The sequence below is a fragment of the Chrysochloris asiatica genome, unplaced genomic scaffold (assembly GCF_000296735.1).
Source record: "Chrysochloris asiatica unplaced genomic scaffold, ChrAsi1.0 scaffold00020, whole genome shotgun sequence".
Lineage (NCBI taxonomy): Eukaryota > Metazoa > Chordata > Mammalia > Afrosoricida > Chrysochloridae > Chrysochloris > Chrysochloris asiatica.
Genome location: NW_006408538.1, coordinates 19,672,242 through 19,699,388, shown reverse-complemented (window position 1 = coordinate 19,699,388; position 27,147 = coordinate 19,672,242). Strand labels below are relative to the sequence as shown.

The 27,147-nt window shown below is 39.7% G+C and overlaps 1 protein-coding gene across 1 annotated transcript in view; it reads right to left on the bottom strand.

Moving 5' to 3' along the window:
* The window catches only part of KAT6B (K(lysine) acetyltransferase 6B), a 290,464-nt gene extending 263,704 nt beyond the window's left edge, over positions 1-26,760 (bottom strand). The window contains exons 1-3 of the mRNA XM_006835926.1: positions 26,588-26,760; positions 11,100-11,169; positions 7,550-8,425 (exon numbers count right to left, since the gene is read on the bottom strand). Coding sequence (XP_006835989.1) covers positions 7,550-8,170 — 621 coding nt within the window. The 5' untranslated portion in view covers positions 8,171-8,425; positions 11,100-11,169; positions 26,588-26,760. The remainder of the gene's footprint in view (positions 1-7,549; positions 8,426-11,099; positions 11,170-26,587) is intronic.
* Between the last annotated feature and the right edge of the window lie 387 nt (positions 26,761-27,147).

Sequence of the window (27,147 nt, the reverse complement as noted above, 5' to 3'; positions counted from 1 at the left end):
TGATATACTGGACCTATGATGTAGCATTAACAACAAAAGACCTCCCTGATAGGGGAACAAGAACTAAAATGTTTGTATACCTAGTATAGTGGTACAGAGGAAGAAAATTGAACTTGTAAATAAAATTAAGTTGCTCTTCTGACACGCCTGTCTAGCTGCAGACAGGAAAAGGCCCAGCATGGTTTCTATGTATGCCTATGCTGTTTCTAATAGAAAGGACACAATCAAGCCAAAACAAACATCTGTTAACCAGTTAAGTTTGTTAATGAAACAAAATTGTAGCTGGTTTATCAAAGATCAAAAGTGAAACAAATTAGAGAAAGGATGTATGAACAAAGCTGGTTTCTAAAATAGAAGCAGTTAAAGAATTCTAAACCCACTTGTCAAATTAACACAAATCCTTCCTGGATTTTGCTTAGACCACTGATTAGTATTTATTTTTTATCTCTGTGGAGACCAATCTCACCGTTTAAATGTGTTATCCTTCACTGTAGAACTCTGTCTATAGCATACATTTTATAGATTTTTCAAAACATTTCAACTAAAGGGGAAAAAAGCTTATACTCTTCATTAAAATTCTGCTTCTAATTCAACCAACGGTTGACTTTTTAAATGTAGAACAATAAAAGTGTGGTTTGTAAATAGTGGAAAGCTCTCTGGGAAGAAATCTAGTCTCCCTCAGTTTTTAGCATTTCACAACAGGATTTGTTACGGCTCCATTTCTTATACTTATAATCAAATCTCTCCCATCATCACCGGTGACACCCCGATAAGGGCACCCACACACTCAAAAACTTACTTCCCTCAAGCTAACTTGGAAGGTCACAAACAAGTTACATGGCTGACTCATTTGCTAGCTTTAATTTGGTAAGTTAACTCCTATTTATATTTTCAGAAACATTCAAAAATTGAAGAGATCAAAGTACCTGGGAAGATACACATTTTAAATATTGTTGTAACTAAAGGATAGTTTCCGCAAACCTACATTTCATTCAGTGCACCGCTCAAGAATATTCAAGATATAAAATAAAGCTAAAATCATCGTTTTTTTTAACTCTACAATTTGCTATTGCAATGATAAAACTCAACGATTTTCTCATTCATTAGAAATAACATACAAAGATACAGCACATTAAAGGCATACACAGATTTTCATTCAAAAAAAACATAAAGATGCACCACACACTGAATATAATTTTAAAGGTAAGGATGAATTAAGTAATTGCCATTCAAGATATAATCAAAATATATCTGCAAACATCACTGAACTGTTGAATAACTTCAAAGGTAAAAGTTATAAAATATATTAACAAACATAGCCACAAGTCAAATATATATAAGGAATACAACAGTTAACTCCTAAAACTGCTGAAAGTCTTTAGCAACTGCAGGACTTGGAAAAAGTATCTTCAGGAAATCAGAAAAGAACTTGATCTCTATCTCATTCCAGACAAGATCATGTGTTGTAGGAAAGGCAGCTACATCTATCAAGGACATCTAAAATCCAAAATTCAAAAGAATGGTGAACACTAAAAAATTTTGACATAATGTTTCTACTTTACCTGAAGCCTTTTCATTAGAAGTCTAGACAAGTCCCATCTTGATAAAAGCTCAAAAGTGTAACAAGCTGTCATGCCTCAAAGAGCAGAAGAGAAAGACACTTTCACTCTTCATTTTGTGTTTCCCTTGACCCAACTAACTGGTTTAAGAGGATCTCAACAATGCCTCAAAAACCAGTACTATGTGCTCACAAAAGGAGTTCTTGGATACTTGGCTCTTTTGAAGAACTTCTGAAGCTTAATATTATACAACAGGATTACTTCCTTTTTGCCTTCTCTGACTGTGGTACAGCAAGCATTTCAACCACTGGTTTTTCACATTAGCGAGGAACCCTGGTGGCTCAGTGATTAAGCACTTGTCTGGGACCCCAATAGCTGCTCTGTGGGAGAAGGATGTGCTATCTGCTTCCCTAAAGCTTGTTAAGTGCTGGGAAGCCAGCACCCTTAAAGATTAACAGCCTGGTGGGGACCTATAAGGTCATTATGAATTAGAATCAACTTGAGGGCAACAGATTTCGTTTGGTTTGGGTTTATTAGCCTTTCACATTATAATATGCTTCTTAGTAGTTGAGTTCAGTCATTCTGAAAATGACTTTTATCTATACAAATTCTAAAATTCAGGTTATTTTGAGAAGTATGTTCCATAAAAAGCATGGCTGTTTAGGATCTTATCCAACTTTCAGCTGAAAAAACTCTTTGAGAAATGTGACATTTGTGATAGAAAGGACACCAATTCAAAGGAAAACTAAGAAGGTCAACAGAGAAGAGGATGTTCAGGCTCTCTATAATTAGCAGATAATAAATATACACATTTCTGACCAAAAGATTCAAAGATCTGAGACTGAACAATTCCCCTATGACTGGGAGACTTGTGGGAATCAGCCACATCAAAGAACAATATGGACTAATGAAAGGTCCCTTACAGGGTATGTTGTTGTTAGGTGCCATCATCAAGTCAGTTCTGACTCACAGCAGCCCTGTATAGGATTTCCAAAGAATGGCTGATAGATTTGAACCGCCAACCTTATGGTTAGCAGCCCAGTGCTTATCCTATAGCATCACACCAGAACTAGGCATTTGGGAAAGTCCCAGGGAGAAATGAGGAGGGTTCACTCTGGAGTCCTGACAAAGGAATTGAAGAGAAGAAGGAGTAGAGAAAACTGAGGAAAGGAAAACTAAAAATAATGTTCTCTAATTTATGGCATTTACACAAGAAATTAATAACATAGGAAATGAATTTATCTTCTACTTATGGAGGTAACTTGAGTTATTAACATTATCAAATACTCACAAAACATCCATCTTAAAGGCGGAAGGTAGAAATAGACATATTTGCACACAAATAACATGCACATTTTGATTTTATTTCATTTGTGCCAAATGAGCAATGCCACCCCACCTCCACACATACCTCCATTTCTGAAAGCATTCTAGGCCACATAATATAAGCATATGCTTACACAGACATCTTATTTGCAAAAAAGTATGGTAAACAACCAGCCAATCCCACAACAGTGATTATAATCTGTGTTCTTTCTAAAAGTTTTTGTTTTCCTTTTTGACAGTATCGTTGTGTTTGCAATTACATCTGAAGGTTTTCATAAGGTTCTAATAGTTACTTCCTTTCTTCGAGAGAAGAGCATCACAAGCCCTACTTGGTATTAGAAGTATTTCATCTCCAACTATAGCTGTCTAGAATGAGAGTGACCATATTATGTACTGCAATGGAAACATCTGACACGATAAATTTTTGGAAGAGAGTCTTAAACTAAATACCAAGGAATCTGTTAAAGAAAGAAAAAAAAAGAACGAAGCTGATTTTATAAACTGAAAAGCCCAAATGTTCAAATGGGATCTGAACGCTACAAAATGCAGGGTGACAAATGAAGCCTCAGAATACCTGACTTTCCAGAGTCCTCATAATCTGACCTAACTGAGCTTTTCCACTTTCAATGAGAAACATGAATACTATCTCCCCTTCTGGAGTTTCCTCACAAAGTCAAAGATAAAGGTTTATCTTCAGTAGTTTAATTTATTTCCATATCACCTCACCAATGAGGACTTTCTTAAATAAATACAAAGAAGTTATGCTAAAGAACCCCAATTTGAATTCTAGGCTATCATAAGATAAGCAATTACATTTCAGAAAGGCAGAAGCCTTTCTATTTTAACTGGCATTGTGTTCCTTCAAGCACTCCTGCATAGGAATGATGATGATGTTAAATCTAATTAGATACACATTTACTACTTTCCCAACTGCTTTCCCATATTGCTAATATTATAAATAGCATCTGCTTTAAAAACTGTAATAAGCTCATTGCAAATGCTAAATTTAAAATGCTAGAAATCTATTTGTTGGGGAAATCTACTTCTAACCATTTGAGGAACTGGAAAAGATACTTTTGCTATTAATGAAAAGCCACCACTATTGACCAGTATACAGACCAGTGGTAAAGAGCTTTGGAGTCAGACTGTCTGGGTTAGAAGTAAGCTTCACCACCTCCTAACTCCGTAAGTGACCTTGGAGATATTAACTAAACTTACAGCCTCAATTTTCCATCTGTAAACTGTGATGGGACAAGAAGATAATAAATATCAAGTACTTGGAATAGGGCCAGTATTTAACACTTAAGACTTGTTCTTGTTTTTTACCTTCTATTTTACAATTAGTAAAAGTAACTAAAATTATAGCTTCCATGAAAAGACATTAGTCGACTAAATTATTATTGAGAACACTCCATTTCTAAATAATTTCCAATTACATTATAAATGTCTTCTCCCAATACAAACTCTATGACACCAAGAGTGGTAAGTCAGAAATGAAGTCACTCCAGAAATCACCTTTCAACCACATAAAAGACAGGTCTATAAACTGAATAAAGGAGCTCGATAGCGTAGTGGTTACAAATCGGGTTGCGAACCGCAAGGTCAGCAGTTCAAAACTACCAGCCGCTCCGCGGGAGAAAGATGAGGTTTTCTGCTCCCATAAAGATTTACAGCCTCAGAAACCCTGTACAGGGTCGCTATGGGTCGGAACTGACTCCACAGCACATAACAACAACAAAATAAAATGAATAACACCCAAGAGGAACCTCCTCCTCAGAACAAAACCAAAAGGACAGCATCTGCCCCAAAGCAAAGTGAAGAATGCAAGAAGGGTCAGGGAAACTGGGAGAACAGAGAGGGGAACTCCAAGCGGATATGAGAATAGTGCTGACACAGTGTGGGAACTGCAATGAATGTCCCAGAACATTCTGTGTATGAATTGCTGAATTGTGTGCGTTGTAAACTTTCACCTACACCATAGTAAGATACAGGGGGGGAACGGATGGTGACAATCTAGCTTACAACCAACAGAGGCACTAGCAGGGCTCAGGAGTAGAATCCTTATCTTCCATGGGGAAGACTTGAGTTCAAATCCCAGCCCACCTCATGTGCAGCCACCAATCATTTGTCAGGGCTTGTTCGTCGCTCTGATGTTGAACAGGGTTTCGGTCAAGCTTCCAGATTAAGGGCTAAAAAGAAAGGTATGGCAACCTACTTCTGAAAATTAATGAATGAAAACCGTATGGATCATTATGGTCCAATCCATAATCTATCTTGGGGACAGTATAAGGCCAGGTAGCATTTTATTCTGAGTTGGGGGTCATGAGCTCACAGTACAACCAAACTTACACATGATCCAAATTCAGCAGCTTAAGCAAGTAATTATCAAAGGCCAACAGCTACAGTTTCAGTTTAAGAAACTCAAAAATATTTTCTATAGTACAAAAAGGCTTCAAAGAGGGTATGTGATATTTTGGATCCCTTTGAGAATCTGATAAAGGCCCTGATGGCAGAGAAATGTGAATGCACACATAACTTCACACTGAATTTCAAGGAACTACCTACTGTGAGAAATAACTCTTGTGGGCGTGGCCCATCTTCAGGAATTCAAGAGATTGCTAGACCAGGCAGACAGATAGTTGATTTACATCCAGAGATATGTAGGCAGGCTGTTCTAGGACTAGGAAATTTAAATAAGGATATAGTCATTAAGACCACAGGCAAGCCATTTTGGCTTCTGTTGGGGGAGGGAAAATGGAATGTGCCATAAAATTGTATATGGGGGAACTGGAGCTGCAGATGAGAATAAAAACTGTTTGTGGCAGGCCATGTGGCGCTACCCATGTCTATTGGGTTGGGCACCCAATTTTGCAAAATCGAATAAAGAAAACCTCATTCTCGCTCAAATGAGGGCAGATTGGATTACTTGAGCGTTTGTTGGTATGGACATTGCTCCCACTATTCAAGGGTCACTCATGAATCCCAATATAAAAATTTTTACTACATTTAATCAATAGATGGACATGATTTTAAACCATTCTCCACTTTGCATCTCAAAGGTCAATAAATTACAATATAATTTTTACTCCTTTTCATGGAAAATTGCAATTATAAATTACAATACAAACATGTTGCCAAATTAAAGTGACTTGCCCTAAAATTTATTTTTATTTGTTCATTTTTAAGAATTTTTGTAAATTCTCAATACAACCAATCTCCAAATTTCATCAAGTAAAAATAAAAATTCTAGGACATCTTTTCTCAGTTTTCCTTGTTATATGATACCAACTGGACAATTCAAAGATCAGCACATTAAGAAGAAGAAGAAGAAAAAGATCATCATAAAAAGCAGCAACAACTGCATACTAAGCAATAAATTACTGTTCTCAATCCTAGTCACTTTCAAACATGAATTTGTCTTTAGACTAAAAATACTTCCGTACAGATGCTGCATAAAAAAAAAAAAATGTTAAGGTTAGCAAGAAATGAAGGACAAGGTTAAAGAGGAATGGGAAAGTGACGGCAGAATATGGATGACTCCTCAATCATGAGTAAAAAAAAAATTTTTTAAACACTGACTCACAAAACTATCAAAACATACTGTTAAATGACCTAAAGATAATCTGGATTACTCCATACACCTGTTAACCTTTAAATACCTATGGCAATGTGTATATTTGAAAAACAAAGCTATCCAAATCTGTTAAGAAATGGCTCTATATTCCCTTAAGGTTTTTCTGCATGTTACAAGCTTCTGTAAAAATAATAATAATGTATCTATGTCACACAGCAGAATTGGAATTTGAGTCACTTTCTGTATCTTTTTTAAATGTGTAATTATTTAAAAAAATAATTCTTAAGTTTACTTACACCTTTCTCTTGTAAAAATAACTGGGGGTTGGTACATTAACACAATGACCATGAAGGGATACATGTTGAGGAGGACTAATAAAAAGTAAAATATGGTTAAAAAATAAATGCTAAGCTTTGGTCTATGGAAAAGAAAACCACCTGATCCTACCTAGTGTCTGGAGCTGGGCTCCCTACCAGATAAAGCACTGAGGGTTCATGGTATCCAAGATAAAACAAACCATCAGAAGCACAACTTTTTCCTAATACCTGTTTCAATAATTTCTAAAAAATGCAGCTAGTGAATACAACACCTTTTCTATCAACTTTGGTTAATGGTTTACAAGATGTATAATGAAATACCAAATATCACCCAAAGGACAGACAAGAGGCCCATAAATGGTTGTAGTTTGAGAGATACCTCCAACAGCTACTCAACCAAAGGCTACATACAGAAAAAAAACAATCACCTAGACCAATGAAGGACTGGCCAATAATACATAAGTTTAAATTAAAACAGGGGAAATTCAGGTCACATATTAAAATAATTCTAGGATATATCACTATTGAGTCCATAGACGCATTCTCTCTATACAATGGCTTTTCTTACACTTCTGAAGCATACAAATCTTGCCTTGAGAGAAGTTACCTTCTTGGTCCCTTCAAGCACTCAGCAATAAGCAAGTACAATTCGGTAAACAAATTAACAATTATTGCATTCAATTCTTAGTCAAACAATGAGCTGTAAAACAATGACAGACAATACTTATTTTACATTATAAAAACCTGCCCCTAATAAAACTTTCTTTACTCACCTGGTCTTTCTCATGCGGTAGAAGGCTGACAGGTGGGAGAGAGGCTGGAAAAGCACTGGGATACTTGGGTGTCCCTTTGCCATCTAAAGTACCATAATTGACGCTGTACTGAGGTCCATCTTTCAGTAGCCGTCCATTGTTCACAGCACGTTTGGCCCCTAGTCGCAGCCGCTGCTGAAAGGCTGGGTTGTTGGTGGTGCCTGTGAGATCACTTTGATTTCTGAGATACTTTTCTATGTTCTTCAGGGAGGAGCCATTTGGTTCCTCAAGTCCTTCAATTGCTCTCTTTAACAGCTTATTCCAATCCACATTGCGGAGATCATTACATGATCCTCTAGACCCCTTGGTTGACTTAGGAAAAGTGCCTGGTTTAACTGATGAAAAACGCCCAGGATTGTCCGGGTCCTTATAAGAAGCAAGGCCTTTGTTGGTGACTTTGAGAACAGAGCCATCCTGAACACTGAGTTCCAGCTGTTCAGAGACTGTCTTCTTATCCAACCCATGGGAAGTGCTGACTGCATGGCAGATTCGCTCTTCAGAGGGCCTTTGCTTTTGCTTTTTTATTTTCTGTATAGCTTCAAGAATCCACTCTGTATAAAGTGGGTTTGCAAGTTTTACCATGGTTGATAAATGACTTCTTCAATACAAAAGTTACCCATAGAGATTTTCCTTGTATTTAACAGAACTTGCACATTTAAAAGTCATTTACAATTCAATAAATGGACAAGTATTCCATACCACATTAAGCAACATCTTATAAATATCCATCCTTAAGAGATTAAAAAGGGCAAACAGGCAATGTTGATAGTCGTCTTATTTTACCAAAAGGAAAGATTTCATTCGAGTGAAGAACATCTTTAATTAGGAAGTCAAGACCTTAAAGGATAAAAAGGGAAGGAAAAGGCTCTTAATAATGGAATTTTTTTAAACAAACAAAAAGATTAATTACTATTACTTTTTCAATTGTAGCTCTATCAGGAAAAAAGTTACACCTGAAATAACTACAGAGGCAATTGTAAGCAAGTATATTATGTAACCAGGTCTTAGTGACTGTTTTCCAGCCAGAATCTGGGTCACAGTCTGAAAAGGATTTCTGACTCACTATTATGTGAAACAAATCATGGGCATTTAAGAGTCACATTTAAGACAGATTTTTAATGAATCACCATTATTGAAATAAACGTACATGAGAATGGTTCAAGATCTATAACACGTGAAGTCAACATCAAATAATTAATCTATGGTACAAAAACTCTGATGGAACTATATTATAATTTCTTCAAGAAAATTTAAACTTCAAAAAGAAAAAGTGCAATAATCCCCACTATTTTACTTCAGCTAAGTAGAAGCATTGTCTTTCTTTCCCAAGTCTCACACATAAGAACATTTTCCATCCAGCCACTCCTATGGAAGTATATCCTCCTTCCCATATGCTGTATGTATGACACCTTCCAATCCACAAATTGGAAAACTACAGCTAATATAGTAATGGTGGTGGTATGCCAGGCAGTCGGTTCCCAATGATAGCAACCCTGCATAGGGTTTCCGAGGCTGTAAATCTTTCCTGGAGCAAAACGCCTCATCTTTCTCCCTGTATAGTCAGACCAAAGTGGGTGTGAATCCCAGTTCTGCCAATCCTGACTTAGGCTTCAGTCACTGTACCTATAAGCAATAATAGTACAGTCCTCACAGGACTTTTGAGATTAAGTAGTAATAGTACATCCCTCACAGGATTTTTGAGAGGATTCAAGATACGTTGTTATTGTTAAGTGCTGTAGAGTCAGTTTGGACTAATAGCGACCTGCATAGGGTTTTCTGAGGAGCGGCTGGTGGGATTGAACCACCGACCTTGTGGTTAGCAGTAAGTGCTTATCCTGCAGTGCGCCATACCAGGACTCCATTCAAGGCATAATTGCGATTATTATTTCCATCAAATGCAATGTCTACACACTTTGAAGTATGTCTCATTAAAGACAAAATTACAGTTATCTCTACTTTTTTATTTTGATAAACAGTACCTTGAAGAGGAAAATAATAGTTTTCCTCAAAACTTTAGCCAGATAAAATGAATAAAAACATTAGTTCTCAAAAGCGAAAAACAAAAAAACATACTGGAATGCTGATAAAAGAGAACTGGGCTACTGAACCACACTTGTTCAGTCAGCTTGAAAGAGGCGGTCTTAAAAGGATTCTCCTCTTTGGCATTGGTAAACTGCACATTCTCTCCATCTTCTCTCAGATTCAGAAACTTGAGGCTGGAAGGGCCTTAGGGGTCCATCCAGTCCTACCTCTAGTTGTCTAGTAAAAGATCATTATTCTCAATAGATGGGCCATCATGTCTTTATTTACACTTCCAGTGATTTGAGATTGTCACCTTCTAAGGCAGCTCACTCCACTGATGAATGGTCCAGCTGTATTTTATTTCTTGCTCACTAAAGTCACAGTCTGTCTCCCTATAACTTCTGCCCACTATTGCTAGTTCCCCTGAAACAACCCCAAGAAATTCTTAGAATTCTGTCAATATTACAAGTCTTCAAATATTCATAAACAAGCATCTTTCAAAAACCACTAAAAACCAGACCCCACTCTACCTCCAATTCCACCACAGACCATTCATATCCAACCTCCTTAACCTCTCCACATACCTTATGGTTGCCGAGTACCACCTTCTCTTGATGTTCACCAGTTTGACTGATGCCCATCTGGTAGGTGAGGCATTATCCAATTATCAATGCAACCCAATATTACATGAACTTTCTTAATAGTTTTGCCACACAACTGGCTCATGAGCATGCCGTCAACAAAATCCTATGTTCTTTTAACAAAAACACTGTCAAGCTGAATCTTTCTATCCCCCCCCCATTCCTGTGTAGCTCTAAATTCTTGGTTTTTAAATTTATTATAGTTCAATTTCACCTTGTTTGTTTACATCTATCTTCCAACCTGTTAAAATTGTTTTGAATCTTGACTCTGTCATCTATGTCATCTGCAAATCTTACAGACACTCCCTTTTGAGTCATTATATAAAATCCTTGACAAAAATGTTACACTTGGAACACAGTGTGTTTAGGAATGAACTCACTGGCTTTTACAGTGTGACCACTTTCAGGATTCAACATAAGACTATTTCTTGTGTTAGTAAGATTCTTGTGTTAGTAAGTTTAGAACAGGAAACCGATCTTTCTAAAGTAAAATGGTTTGGGGCAAAAATTCATTAGAAGACGCTTCACTGTTTCCAAGTAATTATTTCATCATTCATCATTTATTTAGGATGAATCACAACTAATTTAATTTGATTGCATAAAATACAACTTCAGGAACCAAGAGGTCACAGAAAAGTGTCCAAGACTACAAAGCTGCTATCAGGCATTCTGGTTACATAAGCAAAATAATATACATTAAAATAAAATATGGTTGATAACTCCTAAATATCTAAAATATACCTTCATGACAAACTTTTACCACAATCAAAATAGCAGCTTGTATTCATTACCAACACAATGAAGTTAAGATATCTTATAACTTAAAAAATAAAATAAGGGAAAAATACCAGAATCGAAATTCCAAATGTTTTAACAGTCCATGATAAAACTGAAGATTGTCCAGGTCTTCAGGCAAATCTGCAAAAGAAAAAAAAGTAAATGTTAATTTAGGTACAAGGATGTCCCTTAAATGCAGCAAGGATCCATCATGGGGCTCCATAACTATTCAATATAAACAGCTGCAATGAGTTTGCTACTATATACTGCACGTTTGGTGATATAGTAACACTGACCACTAAAGGGCATTTATAAACACAGAATCAGAGTAAGAATTATAAGTCCCTATGAAAACTATCTTAAGAACTAAATTTCCCTCTTCTCTAATGTCAGACCTTTCCATCAATTTTTTTAAATCAGGTTTGTAACCGTCCTAACAAAGAATTCCAACGTGAAAATACCCTACCATTAATCAAATACTCAGGCAAGTATAACATTTCATCTGAAACACAAAAAGTTGTCTAAAGTCACCACTACTTTCCTGCTTAAGGAGCTCTGGTAGCGTAGTGGTTACGAATCGGGCTGCGAACCTTAAGGCCAGCAGTTCGAAACTACCAGCTGCTCTGCGGGAGAAAGATGAGGCGTTCTGCTCCCGTAAAGATTTACAGCCTCGGAAACCCTGTGCAGGGTCGCTAAGGGTCGGAAACGACTCGACGGCACTTAACAACAACAACAACTTTCCTGCTTCGTAGACACTATTCATCCCAAATGTCCCTGGGCACATACTTCCCCCACTGATGAGCAAGAAATAAATAGTTAACAACTTCACTTAAAAGAAAGGTGTACCCGTTTCTACCACAGAAAACATGTGTTTACTCAAGCAACATTTTAGGAAAGTTGTTATTGTTGTTAAGTGCCCTCGAGTCAATTCCGACCCATAGCAACCCTGTATAGGGTTTCCATGGAGTGGCCGGTGAGCTTGAACCATTGACACTGCAGTTGAAACAACCTTGCAATCCAACGCATTAACCCACAGTGCCACACCAGGACTTCTTTAGGACAGTAGCGATCATTCATACTACAGAAAGTCAAAAAATAAATTTACAAAGAAACAACTGTGAATTACTGCCTTTTCACTGTAAATCAACTAAGCAACCTTAGATCTTCCCTCTACCTTCCCCCAGCCACAGACACACACCCCACTCCTCAATTTAATCTCAAAATTAGCTCTCATCTGACACCAACCAACAGAGTTAATTACGCAGAAGCAGATGTAACTCTGCAGCTCTTTGCAACAAGCAGAATCACAGTGTTTAAAAAAATGTTCAAACCACAGCTAGGAGAGGAACAAAATCAAAAGTCTCTTATCTTTAGCCAATGCTCAACTAAGCACATGGATATTATCCACTTTATATATTATCCACTGCAAATTTTTTAATCTTCAACTGGTTTATTCCTGACATCTCACTGGCCCCAATGTAAATTGGTATAAACGAATAGATTGAAAACCAATTTAATTTTAGTCTAAGAAGTATCTAACTAGGAAGACAAATCAACAGGACAAAAATGTGTAATTCATTTAAGAGCCAAATTAGAAAAAGTCTTCTTTCCTGCCCCATCCCCAATTCAGAATTATCCACACCATTCCTTTTTCAGTGCATTCAGGAAGATTTATTTCATATGTAGACAGGACATACTGCCACAAATTAAAACTCTAAAATCATTCATTTCTTCTTTTTATTTTATAATCTGCAACTTGAAATTTGGACAAAACACTATTAAAAGAAAAGGAAATCATTCCAAATTAATTCAAGGACTCATGCTAAATGCTATTTTCAAAGTTTAGAATCATTTTATTTTGAAACTAAAATCACATGGTTATATCATGCTGTTAAGTGACGTCCAGTGGGTTCTAACTCATAGTGACTGGGTAGAGTTTCCATGGAGTGCGTCTGAACCACCAACCTTGTTGTAAAGCAGTCCAATGCTTATCCTACAGTGCCACACCAGGTTATACCCTACAGTCTCATAATAAAATACCCTTTACATCATTCATTATAAAGTATTCTAAACCGATCTGGAGAAATGTTTAGTCCAACACAGAGCTTTAAGTTTCGTTGTTGTTATTGATGAGTGCATTTAAGTTGGTTCCAACCCTTAACAACCCTGTATAGGGTTTCCAAGGAGTAGCTGCTGAGCTTGAACCAGCTACTTTGTGGTTCAAATCAACTTTGCAGTCCAGCGCATTAGTCCACAGTGCCACACCAGGACTTCTATTTTTCATTAGTACTATATAAGGAGCTCTGGTAACACAGTGGTTATGAGTTGGGCTACTAACTTCAATGTCAGCAGTTTGAAACTGCCACAGGTATTTTGAATGCAGTGAGAGTCACCCACAGAGGGCAGGTTTCAGCTAAGCTTCCAGACAAAGACAGACTAGGAAGGAGAGACAGATTACTTCCGAATGTTTAGTCACTGAAAACCTTATAAATAGCAGTGAGACACTGTCGAATAGCACCAGAATACTGACAATTAAAACATGATGAATAGCACAAGAAATTGTCAGCTATAGTGCCATAAGCCCCTCAGGTTGGAAAGCACTCAAAATGAACCTGGGAAACATCTGTCTCCTAAAATAGCTGACACGATGATTTGAATGCATTATCCCAGACCTTCATTGTTGATGGGACACAATTCAAAATGAGGAGAAACAGCTGCAAATATCCACTAATAATTGGAACATGGAATGGATGAAGTATGAATCTAGGAAAACTTGAAGGTGTCAAAAATAAAATGGACTGCATAAGCATCGATATCACAGGCATTAGTGAGCTGAAATGGACTGGTACTAGCCATTTTGAATCGGACAATCACACGGTCTACTATGCTAGGAATGACAAATTGAAAAGGAATGACGTCGTACTCATGACAAAAAAGAATATTTCAAGATCTATGTTGAATTAAAACACTGTCTGTGATGGGATAATAATCACACACCTACAAGGAAGACCACTAACTACAACAATTACTCAAATTTAGGTACCAACCACTAAAGCTAGTGATCAAAGAACTCTACCAACTTGCTCAGTTTGAAACTGATCACACATGTAATCAAGATGTATTGATAATTACCGGTGATTGGAATGCAAAAGTGGCAAACAAACAGTAAGGACCAGTCTTTGGAAGACATGGCCTTGGTCACAGAAATGAAGCTCAGGCTTGCATGACAAAATTTTGCAAGATCAAAATTTCACTGCAAACACCTTTTTAAACAAAATAAAATTTGACTATGCACAGGATATATTCTGTATGGAATACATGAAAATCAAACTGACTACATCTTTGGATGGAGAAGATAAAAAAGCTCCATATCATCAGCCCAAACAAGGCCAGGGGCAGACTGTGGAACAGACCATCAGTTGCTCATGTGCAAGTTCAGGCTAAAGCTCAAGAAAATTAAAAATAGTCCACAAGAGTCAATATATGACCTTGAACATATCTCACCTGAATTTAGAGATCATCTCAAGAATAGATTTGATGAATTAGTTAGTAATGATACGGAAGGCATCATACCGGAAGAAAGCAAAGGTCATTAAGAGGACAAGCAAAAAAGAAAAGCCTAAAATGATGTCAGAAGAGACTGAAACTTGCTCTCTAGTGTGGAGATGCTAAAGCAAATGGAAGAAATGAAGAAGTAAAAGAGCTGAATAGAAAACTTCAAAGGGCAGTTCCAGAAGACAAAGACAAATATTATAATGAACTGTGCAAAGATCTAGAATTGGAAAGTCAAAAGGAAAGACGTTCAGCATTTCTCAAGCTGAAAGAACTGAAGAAAAAATACAAGACTTGACTTGAAATATTGAAGGATTCTTTGGACAAAATATTGAATGATGCAGAAAGCATCAAAAGAAAACAGAAGGAATACGTAGACCACGAGGCAGTTGTTCGAAAAGAACAAGAGTTTGAATGATTTAAAATTAGGAAAGTTGTGTACCAGGGTAGTATTCTTTCACTATACATATTCAATCTGTATGCTAAGCAAATAGTTTGAGAAGCTGGATTACATAAAGAAAAAAATGGCATCGGGGTTGGAGGAAGACTCATGAACAACCTGCAATATGCAGATGATACAACCTTGCTTGCTGAAAATGGAAAGTACTTCAAATACTTACTGATGAAGATCAAACACTGCAGCCTTCAGTACGGATTGTACTTCAATTAAAGAAATCAAAAACCCTTACCCCTGGACCAATAAATAACATCATGATAAATGGAGAAAAGGTTGACGCTGTCAAAGACCTTATTTCGCTTGGATCAACCATCAATACTCATAGAGGTAGCAGTCAAGAAATCAAAATGACGTATTGCAAATCTGCTGCACAAGACCTCTTTAAAATGTTCAAAGCAATAATGTCAATTTGAAGACTAAAGTGTGCCTAATCCAAACCATGGTATTTTCAATAGGTTCATATGCCTGTGAAACTTGAACATTGAGTAATAAGGAAGACCACAGAAGAACTGAAGCATTTGAGTTATGGTGCTGGAAAAGAATATTAAAAGTACCACGGATTTCTAGAAGAATAAACAAATACGTGTTGGAATAAATACAACCAGAATGCTCCCTGGAAGTCAGAATGGTGAGACTTCATCTCATACTTAGGACATATTATCAAGCGGGGCCAGTCCAGAGAAAAGTAAAGTGGAGGGTCAGTGAAAAAGAGGATGATCCCTAACAATATGGATTGGCACAGTGGCAGCAGCAATGCACTCAAGCTTAACAACGACTGTGAAGTTGGCACAGGACTGGGCAGTGTTTCATTCTGCTGTGCATCAGGTTGCTATGAGTCAGAACTGACCGGACGGCATCTAACAACAACAAATAGCTACTACTTTTTGTCAATTCATCCTCACTGAGTATTTTCCTTCTTTTCACTGACCTTCTACTTTAGCTAACATGATGTCCTTTTCTAGTGATTGCAAAAATAGAAAGAATCGTGGATATAACATGGATCAGCTAACATTTCTTTCCTTCCAAAAGTATGGCTACAAAATTTTATACAGCACTGCACTGCTAGGTCAGTTTGAACCACAAGGTCGCTGGTTCAAACTCACTAGCTGCTCCTTGGAAACTTTAATACACTATGAGTCAGAATTGGCTCTACAGCACTTAACAACAACATTAAACATTATCAAAACATGAAGCCATTGTTTCTAGACATATCCTCCATTTAAATATATACACTTCTGAAAGCAGTGTTTCCATCTCTCTGACCCTTCCTTGGAGGGGTGCTATGGGTTAATGCGATAGACTGCAAAGTCAGTTTGAACCTCAAGGTTGGCAGTTCAAATTCACCAGCTGATCCTAGAAAACCCTACACAGAGTCGCTACGAGTCAATACTGACTCGACAGCACTTAACAACAACAACCTTTCCTTGGTGTAGCACTGTGGGATAAAAGCACTGGACCAAAAGGTTGGTCTGAACCACGAGGTCCGCAATTGAAACTCACTAGCCACTCCTTGGAAATCCTATACAGCATCACTATGAGTCAGAACCAACTTGATGGAACTTACTAACAATAACCACCCTTTGCAAAGAATTCAGGGCTCTTCAATTTACACACATCAAAATGGCTATTTTGGCATCCTCAAGAGACTCAAATCCTGTTCCTGTGAAATAGTCTTTTGAGTTAAGGGAATAAAACGAAGTCTGAAGGAGCAAGATCAGGGATGTAGGGTGGATTGGGTGGGGTTACCCAATGAAACTCTTGTAGGACAGCCTTTGCTACCCTCAAAGAATGAGCAAGTACATTATCGTGGTGGAAAACAATTCCTATGAGCAACTTTCCTGGTCTTTTTCTCACCAGGAATGCAGTTTTCAATTTTCTTCTTAATAATTCTCTTCATAGTCCTCTTGTGTCCTTTGAGAAAAATCAATCAAGATTACCCCTTTGGAATTCCAAAACAATTGGCATAATTTTCTAAGTTGACCTTTCTGCCTTGAATTGAGCTGGCCTAGCAATTCCCTCAGAAGCCACTCTTTTGAGTGGACCTTTTTTGAAAGCACCCTAACGAGACTTAACCAAGTGTATTGCTGAGAGAACTTGTATGCATCCATCCACTAATCACAGAGACATGTTTAAATATTTTTAACCTGGAATAAACCCCTTCATGTATGAATTGGAATAGCAATGCTTTTTGACCTACCATCTTATAAGGAAGCTCTCTGTAGGCTAAGCAATGGACTGCGAACCCCAAGGTAGGCGGTTCAAGCCCACCAGTGACTCTGTGGGAACAAGATGAGGCTTTCTGCCCCTGCAAATATTCCCAGCCCCGGAAACCCACACACAGTCACGATGAGTTGGAATAGATAGGAAGGACAGTACTTAGCAACTTAATAAGGTCTCCATGAGTCAGAGCCAATTCCACGGCAAAAAACAACAAATCGCATTCTGGCATCTACTGTGCATCGAAGGTGCCTTGGTACAGTGCATTAAGCACTGGGCTGTTTAACACAGAGTCAGCAGTTTAACCCACCTGCTGCTCTGCAGGGCAGAAAAGATGAGGCTGTCTGCTCTTTTAAAGATTTACAGCCTTGGAAATCCTAGGGCGCAGTTCTAGTATGTCCAATAGAGGTGCTATGAGTCTTACTCAATTGGTTAGCAAGTGGGTTTGGTACTTTACACAGATTATGAGTACACAGATTATCAGATACTACACACAGATTATCAGGTACTACAATTGACTAGACGGCACACAACAATAACAACAACACACAGATTATCAGTACACAGATTATCAAGTACTACACACAGATTATCAATACACAGATTATCAATTACTACACACAGATTACCTTAAACTTTATGTAAATCTGAAAGCAGTCCCATAAAGTTGTATTGTTGCCCCATTTTACAAGTGAAAAACTGACTTGCCTTGGCCAATAGCTCAGAGATTTATAAGAAAGGATTCCAATTCATATGCCAAAACTCAAGCTCTTTCTTCCTCTCCAGTGGATTTTCACTAAATTCCTTATCTAGCTAATGAGGAAGTCCCTCAGGACCACCTGTGGACCAGTGGGCTACACTCTAGGACCACAATAACTCCCTGCACACTGTAACTGTTTTACATAATGAGCTTACCCCTAAGATTCTATTCAAAGAAATAGAACTGTTGTTGTTTAGTGCCTTGACCCATAGTGACCCTGCACAGTTTCCGAGGCTGTAAATCTCTAAGGGAGCAGAAAGCCTCAAACTTCTAACCTTGTGGTTCGCAGCCTGAACCAGAGCTCCTAAAGAAAAGGTTACTTGTTACAAAAAAAAGGTCTGAAAACAACTGTGACTGTATCTTGCTGAAACCGCATGAACTATGTTGTTGTTGTTAAGTGCCAGTTGAGTTGGTTCCAACTCACAGCGATTCTAGTTAGGGTTTCCAAAGAGTGGCTGGTGAGTATAAACTGCCGACCTTGTGATTCACACCCACCTTGAGGTCCAGTGCTTATCCTACAGCATGACCCCAGTACTCCAACACATGAACAATGGAAGGAAGAATACCCTTTGGATAAATGGGGCTTATACTAGACCTTGAAAGACTTCAGATGTTGTCTGTCATATACTTCATGGCCCAGAAGAACACCCTTTCATAACCCCCACATCTCTTTGTCTAACGAAAAGTTTTTCACTTTCTTACTATTTCAGAATTCATTTCCCACTTTGTATTGTTTATTTGTGTAATGATCTAATCACCTTTATTAGACTATAAAATTACTGGAACAGGCTCAAATTTGATTCATCTTTGTATCTCCCAAATTTTGAAGGCCCACGACTGGAACATAAAATGGGTTAAATGTCTATTTGTTGTGCATCAGTGAATGAATGTGTAGAAACTAGAAAGCACAGAAGGTAAGAATGAGCAGTTAAACAAAACAAAAGGGACATTGAGTTCTCATGCCTGTCTCCACCAGGTATGTGCTGAAAAGGAATACAAACTACGTGGCCAAAGCCAGGCTTAAGAGTGCGAATGTGACAGATGAAGTAATAGGAAACCACTGCAGGAGCAGGTTGACACAACTGAAGGATAGGATGGATAATCGTTTGCAAACACACAAGTTGTGCTGAATGTTTGAATCCCTCTGGCAACAGTTATCTAATCAGTATGGGTTTGGAAGGTTGACTGAGGGAAGAATAAACAGAAGCAACCAGCATTTCATCTCCCCACAGCTCAATCTTATCCAATTGATAATTTTATTTATGAGTCTAACTCAGGAGCAAGTCTAGAGTAGGCACTCAATGAATGTTAGCTGAATTAAATATTTAGTTTGTCTTTTCAGAATAATACTTAGTTCTTTCTCACTATTCATTAACATAGAGTTTTCAATTCATAAGCTAATAACGCTTTCCAAGGATTTCTAAAAGGCTAAATCACCATGAAAATTATCATTTCAACTAATGCATATTATATTAATTGGCAGTTTAATTTTTCATGTCATGCTCTCCTAGTTGACAATATCCTTGTTATGTCATTACAACTACAACTGTGTAAATCTGCCTCAACAAACAATAACTGAACCATCAATACACTATTATAGCTTCCATAATCCCTAGCAAAGATTAGTTTCAACATCATCACCATAAATTAGTAAAGACATGCCCCAAATCTCCTGTTGAAGCCCATGAATTAGGTTTGCAGAATCATCCCTGCATTTAAGTGCTCAATAATTTCAGTCTCTAAAAGTTAATCACACTGCTAGGAACCTCACAAATTTGATCCCTTGTAAAACAGAGGATTTTAGAGACAAGATGAAAAGTCATTGGTAGTCATCAGGCCTTGGGAGTCATGGCACACTGATGACTAATGGCAATATTATAACTAAGCATCGTCAATGAAGAAATAATCAACGAACTTTGAGGTTACCTTTTTTTGGCATTTAAAAATTCCTATTCAATCCTAGACTTCTCCCTTACTACAAATTAGCTTTAGTTCGCTTTTAAACAAAGACTGGGAACAATGTATTAAGAAAAAAAAAAAATCTGACATCTAAACTTTTAAAAAGTAATTTTAAAAAATACAAATCATTTCAGGTATCTGTTAACTTTTACTACAAAAGTCTTCAGATCATATATCCAAATATAGTCTGAAAACAAAGTAGAGTTGTCCTCTAAGAATCTGAATAATTCACTACCAGCCTACGTAAAAAGTTAATCCATGTATGTAAACACATTTGTACACAATTTCAGGGGTTTACAGACCACTACAGTCAACCAAGGATCACTTAAGTCCACTGGCCACTCCCACTCCACCTACTCCCAACATGCAAAGACAAAGAAGTATTACTACTAGGGTTCCTGTTCATCCAAACACAGGTTTATTCCAAAGTATATCTGAACATGTCTCTGTGCTCGGTGGATGGCTACACAAATTCTCTGAGTTATACATTTGTTTTAGTCTCATCATTAAGTCGGTTCCAACCCACAGTGACCATGTACAGGGTTTTCGAAGAGCAGTTAGTGAGCTTCAATTGCCGATCCTGCAGTTCAAACGGCTTTGCAGTCTGGCGCATTAACCCACAGTGCCACACCAGTAGTGACTTAAAAAAAAAAGTCCACTCAAAACAGTAACTTCACAGGAAATCTGCTGGGCCAGTTCAATTCTAGGCAGAGAGGTCAGCTCAGAAGGTTACAGTGACTGTCTTTTTGTGGGTGTTTCACTTAACAACAACAACAAGGACACAGGATGATGGGGGAGGGCTCATAAAGAAGCAGTTTTAAGAAAACTCAACTGGTGAGGAAAAGGCCAGGTAAGGTGCTCCCAGGAATTTTTTTCCACCACAACAATGCACCAGTTAGTTGGTTCTTCTAAGGGTAAACCAGGGCTATCCTAAGAGAATTTTGTTGGGAAACTTTACTCCATTCACCCCACAGCCCTTATCTTGTCCCTTCAGACTTCCTTTTATTTCCATAACTAAAAGGACATTTCGAAAGAACACAATTTGAGTCCCTTCAAAATACAAAAACTGACAACTTGATGTTGTGTAAATTGAAGAAGGTAGATTTGGGGAAGGGCTGTTGTTATGTGCCGTGGAGTCAGTTCTGACTCATAATGACCCTGTACCGGCTTTCCAAGGCTGTAAATCTTTACGGGAGCAGAAAGCCTCATCTTTCTCCCGCAGAACAGCTGGTAGTTTCAAACTGCTGACCTTAGGGTTCGCAGCCCGATTCGTAACCACTACTCTAGCAGAGCTCCTTGGATACAGTGGTAGACAAGTAAATTTCAAGTCAGGGCCTAAAATAAAGTGAAGTAAAACAAAAATTGATTCGTAATGACAAGGTTAGGATCAAAAGAGTGTATTTTACTGTTATACATCTTCTAAGGTCACTAAAGCCTTCTCCTGGTGTGGCACTGTAGGATCAGCACTGGACTTCAAACCATTAGGTCAGCAGTTCAAACCAACCAGCTGCTCCTCAGAAATCCTATACAGGATTGCTATGAGTTATGGCACTTATGAAATTCAATAAAGCTTTCAGAAGATAATACTTCACAGGACACTATCTTCTTGACCTCAGAGTAGGAAAAGATTCTAAAAGCAAAACAAAAAAATCACTAATTATAAAGAAAAGACCAGTAAACTGACTCCATTAAAACGAAGAACTTAGGTTCATTTAAAGATTCTATAAAGAGAGTAAAAAGTCAGGCACAGAATGGAAGACAAGCCAGTATTTGCAATTACACACAACGAAGGAGAGGTATATCCAGAGTCAAAATAGGAACTTCCAAATAGCAATAAAAGACACCCCGTCCTATTTGAAAAAGGGGGTGGAGTGGTTGAAATGGAAGACTTGAAGAGCGGTTTCACAAATAGGAGAATTCCAAATGACCAAGGAATAATACAGAGCCCTGGTGTGGCACTGTGGGTTAATGTGCCAGACTGCACAGTCGTTTGAACTGCAAGGTTAGCAGATCAACCTCATCAGTTGCTCCTTGGAAACCCTATACATGGTTGCTGTGGGTCAGAATAGACTCAACGGCACTATGAACAACAACAACAAGGAATATAGAGAGTTTTGTTGTGACACTGTAAGATAAGCACTGGATCGCAAGATCAGTTTGGAGCGGAAGTGAGGCAGTTCAAACTCACCAACCACTCCTCGGAAACCCTATACAGGGTCAGTATGAGTTTGGAACTGACTACACAGCACTTAACAACAACAACAACAAGAAATATTTTTAAATGCTGTTCTGATTACTAATCAGGCAAATGAAAATTTTTCCAGATTGGCTAAAGTTTACAAGACTGAAGGGCGGAAAGAACCAAGAGCAGCAGGAACTCTCACATCACTGGATGGAGTGCAACCTGACCAAACACTTTGGAAAGCAGCTTAACTGGAACCTAGTTACCTTGAAGACAAGTACATGCGATGATTAGAGCAATCACACAAGTTATCATTCTGACCCAGACACTTCAGAGAATCAAAGGCATTACTACATTAACAATTATACTGGGCTAGCAAGCAGGAACCAGGATAAATACATAGTCACCTTGCCTGCAGACCAGCAATTCCATTCCTAGGCACACACTAGAGAAACTTGCTCAGGTGTGCACCAGATGATCACGTTCAAGAATGCTCACAGGAGCCGGCTTCACAATTGCTCCAAACTGGAAGCAACTCAAATATCCAACAAGAAGGGAATGGACACTAGGAAATTATGGTATGTTCTCTTTCTTAGGTCTCCAGTAGACACCTACCAAGACCATGCTGTTGTTGTTGTTAAGTGCAGTTGAGTTGGTTCTGCTCCATAGCAACCCTGTATAGGATTTCCAAGGAGCGGCTGGTTGAGTTTGAAGTGCAGACCTTATGGTTCAAACCAACTTAGTTGTTCAGCACATTAACCCACAGCGCCCCCCCTAGGACTATACCAAGATTATGGGAGTCCTATCAAAAGACACTTATATACACAGAGCTTTGAAAATGCAGGAGGTTAAATGCTCAGCTTGCTAGACAAATGGTCTGCAGTTGGAGCCCACCAGCCACTCCAGATGTGGAGAAAGATGTGGCATTCTGTTTCCATAAAGACTTACAGCCTTGGAAATTTATGGGGTAGTTTTACTCTTTCCTAAAAGAACTCTGGTAGTGTAATGGTTACTAATCGGGCTGCAAACCACAAGGTCAACAGTTCAAAACTACCAGCTGTTCTGCGGGAGAAAGATGAGGCTTTCTGCTCCCGTAAAGATTTACAGTCTCGGAAACCCCGTACAGTGTCCGCTATGAGTCGGAACCGACTCCACAGCACATAACAACAACAACAACAACAGTGTCATGGTGTAGTGGATTACGCGTTGGGTTGCTAACTGCAAGGCCTGAGCAGTTGGAGTTCACCAAGTGCTCAGTGGGAGAAAGATGAAGCTTTCTGCTACCTCAATGATTCACAGCCTCAGAAACCCTATAAAAGGCGCTATGAGTGGGAACCCAATCAAGGGCACACAACCAGCCAGCCACAGAGTCACTATGAATCAGAACAGACTGGACAGTAGTGGGTGGGTGGTGAGTTAGAAATGCAAATTAAAGTATTATTACACTCAGAACATTTAGTCACCCAACCTCTCCCACTCATGCTTCATTTACCATTCTGGTGTGGCACTGTGGGCCAATGCACTGGACTGTTAAGTCAGTTTAAACCACAAAGTCGGTGGTCCAAGCTCACCAGCCGCTACTTGGAAGCCCTATACAGGGTCGCTATAGGTTGGAACCAACTCGATGACACTTAACAACAACAATAACAAGAGAAGACTAATAACTATATAGCTCACAAAACTTTACCTTCAAAGTTCAGGTTCAGGTTCTCTTACTTTATCCAAATACAGGTATGTGCACACACATGGAAAACTGAACACTGCATTGTACAAAACTACTTCAGAGACTGAAAAGTTGCCTGTTAAGAAGAATATTTAGTAAGGCCAGACCAGTAAGTTAAGTTTTTTGGTACATGAAAGTTTCTGAAGCACATTAAAATTACTTCTCAAATTTTCTCAACCATTTTCTAATACTCACCCTATGTTATGCTATGCCTTACATCTAAGTTTCCACCTCAGCTTCACAAGTAGTATATAGCTGAAGTGCTGGTGTGGCACTGTAGGATCAGCACTGGACCGCTCACCACAAGGCTGGTTCCCCTTGGAAACTCTACACAGGGTCGCTATGAGTCAGAACTGATTTGACAGCATGTAACAAGAGTCTGTGAGCTAACCATACAGTGTACTGGGAATGACATACTGACAAAGACAACATTTCCACTCTACTCAGAGGCCTGTGTAATGTCATTCAATTGGCAGAACTTCTACTAAGCATATTATTTCCTGGAATCACAGTATCTTTGGGTACTCCTCTAATATTAAAGCCATCCCTTTTTATTCTTTTTGTATTATTCTAACCATCACTTCACCTCCCAACCTTCAACCCTAAGTAGTAGGTCTCAGGATGGACAATTAAGACAGGGAGAATAAATGCCCTCAATAAAGGGTTTCTTGTGAGAACCACAAAACTAGGCTTTCCTAGTATAACTAATTCTAAATTGCTACTCCCACCTACACCCATATGACAAGAGGGTCTCCATATATTCTTTACCTGAATTTAATTACTTCGCACCTCCCTTTTCAATTTCACACAACTATAATTCTTCATCATTACTCCTCCCCACAATGACTGCCTAATACTCTCTCACATTTCAACATCCACTCTCAATGGTAGGGCTTAAACTCCTTTCTTTATAGGCTAGAGCTGCCTGAGCAGCTTCATCTCCCTTCACTTTGTCCGTAACAAAGTACCTATAAATGCAAAAACACCCAAATATGTGCATGCTTCTTCCTGTGACACCTCCACCTCTCCTGACCGACCTTTAAGTCTCAGGCTCAAGTTCTGCCCAAGAAGTCCAGTCATCAAATCCTGCCTCCCAAATTAACACCTTTCTTTGCCCCATCCTCATTCCAGGTTTGTTCTGCGTTTTCCTAGCCCGGAATCCCCACTCCCTGTAAGGTTTTCTGCTACAGATATAATATGCTACGAATTGGGCTGTGAACTGCAAGGTCAGCAGTTCAAAACTACCAGCTGTTCCACGGGAGAAAGATGAGGCTCTCTACTCCCGTAAAGATTTACAGCCTCGGAATCCCTGAACAGGGTCACTATGAGTCGGAAGCGACTCCACGGCACTTAACAACAAAGTAGTCTTGCAAGGAACTCTGGTAGAGTAGTAGTTACGAATCGGGCTGTGAACTGCAAGTTCAGCAGTTAGAAACTACCAGCTGTTCCGCGGGAGAAAGATGAGGCTTTCTATTCCCGTACAGCCTCGGAAATCCTGTACAGGATCACCATGATTCAGAACCGACTCCACGGCACATAACAACAAGTAGTCCCCAGTGTGGCCCACGAGGTTGGTTTGAACCATAAGGTCGGAGGTTCAAACTCACCAGCAGCTCCTCGGAAACCCTAATACAGGGTTCACTATGGGTCGGAACCAACTCGATGCACTGAACAAGCAACGCCTGGAGTCTTGGTGTGGCACTGTAGGATAATGCACCTGATCTTAAAGTCAGTTTGAACCTCCGACTTGCGGTTCAAACTCACCAGTCGCTCCTCGGAGTCCTATTATAATACAGGTTCACTGAGTCAGAAGAGTCCTGGTGTGGCACTGCGGGTTAACGCACTGGACTGCAAAGTCCATCTGAACCGCAAGGTTGGCAGTTCAAGCTCACCAGCCGCTCCTTGGAAATCCTATACAGGGTTGCTATCGGTCAGAACAGACTCACCTCCCTTCAAATATCTTCGTATCTTTCCAAGATTTCCCCACTCACAAGTTTGTTTTATACTACCTAGTATATACACCAAAGCTACCAAACTTCCTTTCAACTACATCATGCCTATTACACCAAATAACTCCTTCCACCAGAGCAATCCTACCTGTTTCTCACATGGCTCAATACTTACTGCACTCAATATCTACTCTACATTCCCTTCTCAACTCCACACACCCAAGTCCATCGACATTCTGCCCAAGTGAACTACAATTTCACCATTCTGCATCATTTCATCTGCCCTCAAGCACTGCTAAATACCCCCTGCCACATTTCTCCAGAACTGCACCTCTCCCTACTTTTCCCTTTAGCACCAGTTTCCACACAGTCAGTTTCCCCTTCCACTCACCCCTCACCAGTTCTCCCCACACCCACGCTGGCCCCAAAGACTCTTAACAGTTCACTCCCACTAATAAACCCCTTTCAAGGCACAGCCTTCTGACTACCCGAACCCCGCCCCCAATACGATCTTGTCCCGCCCCCTGGGCTTAAGAGCCACGCCCCTTGCCCTGGAGGCCTAGCCGGGGGCGGAGCCTATGCCACCTCCCCTTTTCCCCGCCCCCTACCGTCACGCTGATGGGCAGTCTGACCCCAAGCGGCCCCGGGGTGACCCTCGCGCAGAGGCCTGTGGGAGGGACGTCTGAAACCCCGACCCCCCCAACCCTCTCTCCCAGTCTCCTCCCCCTGGGAACGCGCGAGGGGGGGGCGGGCGACAGACCTGGCCCCGCGCGCGCGCGCGTCACCGCGCCTGCTGGGGGCGCTGCCGCTGCCTGAGGAAAAAGCCGCGGCTGCCGCCTGGAGGAGGTGCCGTCACCTCCACCACCGCTGCCGCTGCCGCCAGGGATAAGAACTAAGCCGCCGCCATTTTGTGTCCCCCTGTTGTTGTCGTTGACATGAATCCGACATGACACTGATTACAGCCCAATGGAGTCTCATTAAACCCAAGTTGCGGTCCCGCCCCGGCGCTGCTCCATTGGACGAGACCGCAGACACTTGCGGCCACCCGTTGGCCTACGGGTCTGTCCATCACCCTCTCACTAACCACTTTGCAGCCCATTGGGGAACGTTGCTGCCGGTCATCTCGCCTCAGTAAAGCTACACACCCCCGACCCATCATCCCCCTCCAGCACCACCCTGGGGGAGGGTCCACTGCCAGTACCAATCAACACAGCGCTGGGCCCGCCTCTTCCGGGCACCTATTGGTCCAAGCTTTTTTCTCTCTCCCAGACACCGAGCCACCTCTGCTTCCACCTACCTGCCCCCTCCGCGGTTAGAAAT